Genomic DNA, 7,961 nt, shown 5'->3' with positions numbered 1-7,961 from the left:
TATATTTTAACTACAATATATTTTCAATCTATTGTGTCCTTTTGTATAGTTAGGTCAAAATTTCAATTGGTTTTTGATATAAGCAAAGTTCGAACGTCAAATTTCTTATTTAACAATAAAAGATTTTATCAGTTGAACTAATTGAAACTCACTAATATATTATAATTTAATGTTATAGTTTTACATATGACAATTTTCTTTTGAGGAAAGTCTATATTTAAAAAAATTGATAAAAATTTCACAACCTGATTTAATAAATTGTCAATAGTATATTAAAAAAGTTATATTACTGTCTTGCTAGTCAGTTCAAATGAGAACTAATAAAAGATTATCAATTTAATAGTTGTAAAACAATTTATTGAATATTTTTTATGTATGTATTATTGGTCATTTTTTTAGGGGACTTTTAAAATTTTTTTTGGTAAAAATCTTTTCTTATGTTTCAATTAGTTCTTAAACCTCATATAAAAGCTATTTTTATTTTTTATTAATAAGTGATACCAAGTTTCTGGTTTAACTAATCTTTTTTTTTTTTTTTTTAATAACTAGGAGATAGTTTAAAAACTCCATTAATCGGCAGTGTAATTGATGGAACTTGAGAATTGTGGGTTTACATTGTGCCTTAAAACATGAAGCAGACCATCCAAATGACCCCATAAGATGTTCAAATTAAAAGTTAAAAACTACTTTACATTAAATAAATAAACTCTCAAAGATAATTATTAATAATATATTGTATTTAGGATGAAGAAATTTATTTTATGTTTTTTAATGACCTGCTCTAACAAGTCAAATTCTCACATTTATATTATTATGTAAACTTTTAAATAATATATAATAAAATTAAATACAATTTATGAAAAATAAATAAATTTACAATTGTGACTCATAGGTAATAATAAAAAAATATTTATAACAAGAAAAGAAATAAGGTTCTTCTTATCAAACTTTAACACGTTTTTTTTAATATTTAAAATTATATATTTTTTAGTCTTGAAATTGCTCTATAATATTATAAGTTTGTAAATAAATGAAACAATAATATATATATATATATATATATATATATATATATATATATATATATATATATTTGTAATTCGATAATTGAGAAGGAAAATTGAACGTAGTACATTTCCGTTGAAAACACTAAAAAGATATGAATTTGAGCTATAACACTATGACATATATACAATAGCATTTGAATCATACCATATATATATTTTTTCTTTGAGAATAGAATCATACCATACCTCTATTTGATATATATCAATTTGTATTTATTTGTTTACTAAAACAAATTTGGATTTATTTGTATTTTCTTTATTTATCTGCATATGGCTTTAGGTAAGGATTAATTGAAAAGGACACACCACACCACGCTACGCCACACCACAGCATCGCCTTCGTGAGGATTACAAGGCCGAAAAATGTGGCTGTGACGACGGGTCCGTTTTGATAAATTGGTGTCTTCCTTTCCTTTGTGTAGTTGTAGAGTATAGCGCTGACCTCACATTTAATGCTAGTTGCCACGCTCTTTTGCACGCGCTTGATGTGCACCATTCACTGGAAAGTGGGAACCCATTTTACCAAAACAGCTGCGCAGGGTTTTTAATTTTATACAAGTTTTAATTACTTTGATGAGATGATAATTAAAGTCTTCAAAAGAGTGCCTAAAATAGGCTAATAATAGCACTCGATACAAAGTCAGATCTAATGAAATGCTTTGAATTTATCTTAGTTTAGGACAGCGATATATTTAATACTAATTTTACAAGTTTTAATTGCTATCTTTATTATTATTATTATTATTATTATTATTATTATTATTATTATTATTGTTATTTTTAATAAACTGCATTTTTTTCAATTATTATTATCTTGTGCTAGGCTCATTTTGTTGGATAAAATTTAAGTACAATACTTTATGTGTTGTTTCTTAAATTTTCTTCTTAAGATTCAGTTATATGGTTACTTAAATAAAAAATACACTTTCATCCCATGAGAAAAAATTCACATGACAAAATCTTAAAAAGAAAATTTAAGAAAATCACCTAAATATTATACCTAAGTCTTGTTCTATTTTATTATACATGTGAATTCTTTGTACTTGCTCTTAAAATTAGTCAATCATTTTCATTGGTTTAAAAAAACAATTAGTAACAAATGACTTAAGGACATTCATTTAGAAAATACTTTTAAAATTTTTTATAAGAAAGAAAAAATGCAACTGTTTTTTATTAATAATTTTTTATATTTTCTAAAAAATGGTATCAAAATATTTTTAAAATGTTAATATGTTTATTAGCAAAATTAACAAATTTTCTAAAAATACCCGTTAACCAAACTAAAAAAAAAGTTGGGGGAAAGTGTATGGATGTGTTTAGTTGAGTTGAGTTCTAAACTTCATTTCATTTTAGGTTTGCTTCAAAATTCAAATATACTAAGTTCATCTTAACTTTCATTAGTTGCAAAGAAATTACAGCAAAGTAACGAACCCATTTATTGCAATTATTGAAAAGGCAAGCATTCCCATTTATGATCAATTCAAGCTGGGGCTTACATTGGTCCCATACACATAATATAAATCCGAAAGTTTAGTTTTTATTTTTATTATTATTATTAATTTTTTTTTACAAAGAGATAAGTTTGTTAGCAATAATATTAAAGCGAAAATGTCATTTAAGATATTTTTTATATAGCCATTAATACGCATTTAAGATCAGATAGTATTTTTTGGAGTTCTTATAAAAACGTCTACAATTCAAACACTCTTTCCTGATTACTGACTTATCAAACTTATTGACTATTGAGTTACAAATTCAGATATTCTATTATAATTCTTAGTCAAAGAGGGTTTTGAGTTTTTGCGTATAAAGTATAAAAGGCCCCACCTGGATGTAATATGTGCTTTTAAGGTAGTAAGATATACCGTGGTTATATGTTTGTATTTTTTTAAAATACATATGGGTGAAAAAATATGTATCCAAACTTAGTTTGAACTTTGAAATAAAAAGTATGATCTTGTTTTAAATTTTTAATGCTAACTTAGAATTTTACCTATGTATCCAACTACAACTACTCATTTCCCATATACATAATCTACAATTGAAGGTCTTCGTACAATTTTTTTCCCTTTAAATCCAGATAATATTTGTATTGTCCCAAGAAAAAAAAAAAAGAGTGAATTAATTAAATCACATAAATGAAATTGGCCTCAGACACAACCAACTGGTTAATTAAAAATCAGCCTCTCTGATGCTTTCAGTAAACATAATTAATGGATGCCATTATGAGGGGTCATGTATCTTTCACTTTCCTCTTAAGAGTGCCACAACTTTATAGTAAACTCAACACCTCTCTCATTAACTAATATTTTAACTGTAATTAACTCAGAAACCCTAAATCATGTGCAACAAAAAAGTAGTAAAAAATAATAATTCAAAGCTGTCCTTTTTTTACTCCATAGCATCAATTAGAGCCCGTCTTCCTTTTCATGTAGTACTTTAATTTTCTATCTCTAATAATTCAGATTATTAAAACCAAAATCAAAATGTAAAAAAAAAAAAAAAAAAAAAAATCTATCTTATCTTCTTGAGCTGTAGGAGTTGTTGTTGTTTGCTTGGTGGGTACATTGGAGCTCGAGCCCATCACGAGGGTTTTCCATTTTTTAAATTCCTTTTTTTATTTAATCTCATAAATAGTATATATCATATATCATCATCACAATAATATATATATTTTTTATTATTAAAATTTTTTTTTCCTGAACTAGTATTCGGAGTGAACAACCAAGCAAAGCAAAGCAAAGCAAAAACCCCCCAATCCCCAACGCGCAGATTCTCCATCCATTCATAGCTCGCACGCATACCCACAAACCCATTTCTCTCTTTAGGTTCTCCTTTCTTTGATTTCCGAGCACCACCACTCAGTAAGCAGAGAAAAATACAGAGACTCTGAAGTCTGAAGCCATGAAAAGAGAGCTTGACCCTCATCAAAATCATAATCTCCAACCCTTGCCTGACTCGTCCGTGACTGGCAGCTCAAGTACTGGAAAAGCAAAGATGTGTTGGGAAGAGGAAGTACAACAAGATGGTGGCATGGACGAGCTCTTAGCTGTGTTGGGTTACCAAGTTCGAGCTTCAGACATGGCCGAGGTTGCCCAGAAGCTCGAATTGCTCGAGGATTTGATGGGAAATGCTCAAGGTGACGGCCTCTCTCATCTTGCCACTGAAACTGTCCATTACAACCCTTCTGATCTCTCCACCTGGCTCCAAAGCATGCTCACTGAGCTCAACCCACTCGATCCTTTGGTCCCTCCTCCTCCTCCTCCTCCTCCTCACCACCAACCCCCACCCGCTACTCTCGACGATTCCTTCTTAGGCGAGTCCTCGAATATCACGTCCATCGATTTCACCACCACCACCACCACCACCAGCACAAGTAACAACAACAATAATAATCAAAATCAAAATCAAAATCAGAATCAGAATAATCCCACCCTCCAAGTTTTCGATGAATCCTCCTCTTCTGATTACGATCTCAAAGCTATTCCAGGTAAAGCTTTGTACAGTCAACCCCAAACCCAAACCGAATCTCCATCTTCTAGAGAACACAAGCGTTTAAAACCCTCAATCGAGCCAGCCTCGGAGATTGTTGTCCCGGGCTCTTCCATATTCTCAGCTCTTACCTTCCCCACCGCCGAGTCCACTCGCCCAGTAGTCCTCATTGACTCGCAAGAAAACGGAATTCGACTTGTCCACGCTCTAATGGCTTGCGCCGAAGCCGTACAGCAAAGCAATCTCCCCGTAGCGGAAGCCTTGGTAAAACAGATCGGCTTTTTAGCGGTTTCTCAAGCCGGCGCGATGCGAAAGGTCGCCACATATTTTGCCGAAGCCCTAGCTCGTCGAATCTACGGTTTGTATCCTCAGAACCCATTGAACCAGTCGCTATTCGATATTCTCCAGATGCACTTCTACGAAACCTGCCCTTACCTCAAATTCGCTCACTTCACCGCCAACCAAGCCATTTTAGAAGCGTTCGAAGGCAAGAAACGCGTCCACGTCATCGATTTTTCTATGAATCAGGGGATGCAGTGGCCAGCACTCATGCAAGCTCTCGCTCTTAGACCCGGTGGCGCACCCGCTTTTCGGTTAACGGGTATCGGGCCACCCGCACCCGACGATTCGGATCATTTACAAGAGGTGGGTTGGAAGCTAGCCCAATTAGCCGAAACTATTCATGTCGAGTTTGAATACAGAGGGTTTGTTGCAAACAGTCTCGCCGATCTCGACGCGTCGATGTTGGAACTCAGGCCGAGTGAGGTCGAGGCAGTGGCGGTTAACTCGGTGTTCGAGTTGCACAAGCTTTTAGCTCGTCCCGGAGCGATCGAGAAAGTGTTGTCAGTGGTGAAGCAGATGAAGCCGGAAATCGTGACGGTAGTTGAGCAAGAAGCGAACCATAACGGGCCGGTTTTCCTGGACCGGTTCACTGAGTCGTTGCATTACTACTCGACCATGTTTGACTCGCTTGAAGGATCGGTTAACAGTGAGGATAAGGTGATGTCCGAGGTGTACTTAGGGAAACAGATTTGCAACGTGGTGGCGTGTGAAGGCGTGGACCGAGTCGAGAGGCACGAAACGTTGACTCAGTGGAGAACTCGGATGGGATCGGCCGGGTTTGCACCGGTTCACCTCGGGTCGAACGCGTTCAAGCAAGCGAGTATGTTGTTGGCTTTGTTTGCAGGTGGAGAAGGGTATCGAGTAGAAGAGAACAATGGGTCTTTGATGCTGGGTTGGCATACTCGACCACTCATAGCTACCTCGGCATGGCAACTCGCCCACAACAACAGAGCTGGGTCTGTTTTGACACAGTGAGTCAACTCAGAGAGAGTCGGTCAACTCGTTTACAGCTTGTAGGCCCCACCAATACACATAGCCCTCAGTGGACTAGGTTGTCAAATGTGTTTTGCTGAGCTGGGTGGCTCTAGTTCTCGACTGAGACTGAGACCCACCACTCCCAAGTGTGTCTTCCCCATCCTATCTTTTTTTTTTTTTTTGGGTTTTGTTTAATCCAATCTCTTTTTTTACCTTTTCTTTTAGGTTTTTTTTTTTTTATTAAAATTTTCTTAGTTCTTTTTGGTTTTTGTTTTTGGGTGCATGGAATGAAATCTTTTGTAATTTTCAGGGTGAATCAAAAGAGACAATGTGTATTTATAAATATATATATATATATATAGCTTTGTGGTAATAAGAAATTAGATTTTTTTTCTTTTTTTTAAAATTAGTGATTTGGTCACATGGAAGCATAATGAAAAGAGAGTAAAAATAGCAAAGCATAAATGGGGCAAAGATCTTCTTGAACCTTCAGTTTCTGCACCATTAGTAGAAGTAGTAGTGTTTGGTGTAAATTGACTAAAATTGAACTACCACAAACTCGATTTCCTAGTGAGCCAGCTTTGCTAAAATTGTCATATTCAGGAAATTGTACCAAAGATGATAGATGTGCTTTTGCATTGCATAAATACATGTAAGTTGCAATCGAATTCATGAATGCATTAATTCAAAAATTGATTGAACTATTTTACATTTCCAAAAAACAACTGGTATTTTAGCAGGATCCTCTTTTATGTCAGGAAAGCACAATCATAAGAACGTGCAGTGAAAAAAAATTGAAAATTTCACTTATTATGTCTAAGATCTTTATTTGATATTCACTATCTCGAAAGGGTTAACTTTTATTATGCTCTTTTTTAATGTGTGATATCACTGCCCCACAACTTTGTGAATTTTAATCCTTACTTCACCTAAGTTATTTTTTTGGCAGCCAATTACCTTGTAGTTGAATTGAATTTTTTCATGTAAAGTGTTTGGGGTCTAGAGGGAAAAGAGATTGAGTTACGAGTTAGCAGCATGTTGTAATTATTTCTAAAAAAAAAAAAAATTTTCTTTTGAGAAATTAAATTCCATCACTTTCTTTTGTTTTTTTTACCAGGAGAAAATATTTTCGGCACCTATCTCTTTCACATAGTGGGATTCATCTTGCAAAAGTGGATCAACGCTAAAAAAATCAAATGGAACTATAAGTACCAACCTTTTCTTAAGTTTCTTTTTTAACTTTTTGAAAACACATCTTGTTTGACTACCAATTGAAAGGAACAAGTTTAAGTGAGAGTTAAGAAACTATCGCCAAAAAGAAGTGAAGTTGAGTTAATATTAAAAGACTTAAAAGGTTGAAGCTAAAAGGTCAAGAATGTTAACTCAACTGCCCAAACAGATTATATAATTTGCAAGAAAACCCCCAACTTCTTGCCATCTTCACAAGATGAAAGGGTATATCTTCGCTGCCCAAAATGTATTTTTATATTCTAAATTTAGGATTGTTTCTATATCTGCCACTTGACTTTTATATTCTAAGTTTAGAATTGTTTCTATATACCAAGACCAAGTATGGTAACAATGTCAAGGTGAATCTTCAGTCAGAGTCCGAGTCTGTTACATTTTTTCTGTTAACCTACACAAAATGATGTCCTTTTTTATAATTTTTTTTTCAAAAAAAAAATCCAAAATAATGTTACTATTATAATTTTTTCTGTTACTTTTATATATTTTTTCTTCATGAAGTTATGTTGCTTAAATAAAGAGCAATTACTAAAAATTAATCGTATATAAAAAAAAATGCAGAAGAAACCAAAAAATTTCAAAATAAATCCAAGGCCATAGTGCAAAATGGAAAAATAAAAGATATTAGTCATGGCAACCCTACCCTATTTAGGCATGGCCACAGTAGTCCCATACTATGATGAGGAACCGATGCCTGAGGGACTTAAATGGTAAGGAGGCCACATATGTTTCCTCTTATTAAGTGAGACACATAGTCTATCCTCTACCCCACTCTAGGTCCAATGGTTTTTGGAGGCAAGAAGACAATAGAATTTGAATGGATCCAATTTCGTATCACCA

At 33.6% G+C, this 7,961-nt stretch overlaps 1 protein-coding gene across 1 annotated transcript; it reads left to right on the top strand.

Annotated features, from left to right (window-relative positions):
• The first annotated feature begins 3,730 nt into the window (after positions 1-3,730).
• On the top strand, positions 3,731-6,268 carry LOC142628345 (DELLA protein GAIP-like). Its single transcript, XM_075802459.1, has one exon. The coding sequence runs from the start codon at positions 3,972-3,974 to the stop codon at positions 5,874-5,876; it is 1,905 nt and encodes a 634-aa protein (XP_075658574.1). The 5' UTR covers positions 3,731-3,971; the 3' UTR covers positions 5,877-6,268.
• The last annotated feature ends 1,693 nt before the right edge of the window (positions 6,269-7,961 follow it).

This window comes from Castanea sativa, chromosome 3 (genome assembly GCF_040712315.1).
Source record: "Castanea sativa cultivar Marrone di Chiusa Pesio chromosome 3, ASM4071231v1".
Classification (NCBI taxonomy): Eukaryota; Viridiplantae; Streptophyta; class Magnoliopsida; order Fagales; family Fagaceae; genus Castanea; species Castanea sativa.
Note: the sequence above shows the minus strand (reverse complement) of the source record. Positions and strands in the feature narration are given on the sequence as shown.

Bases quoted from the DNA above. Each gene is read 5' to 3' on its own strand.
- LOC142628345 (XM_075802459.1), top strand. From the start codon at position 3,972: ATGAAAAGAGAGCTTGACCCTCATCAAAATCATAATCTCCAACCCTTG.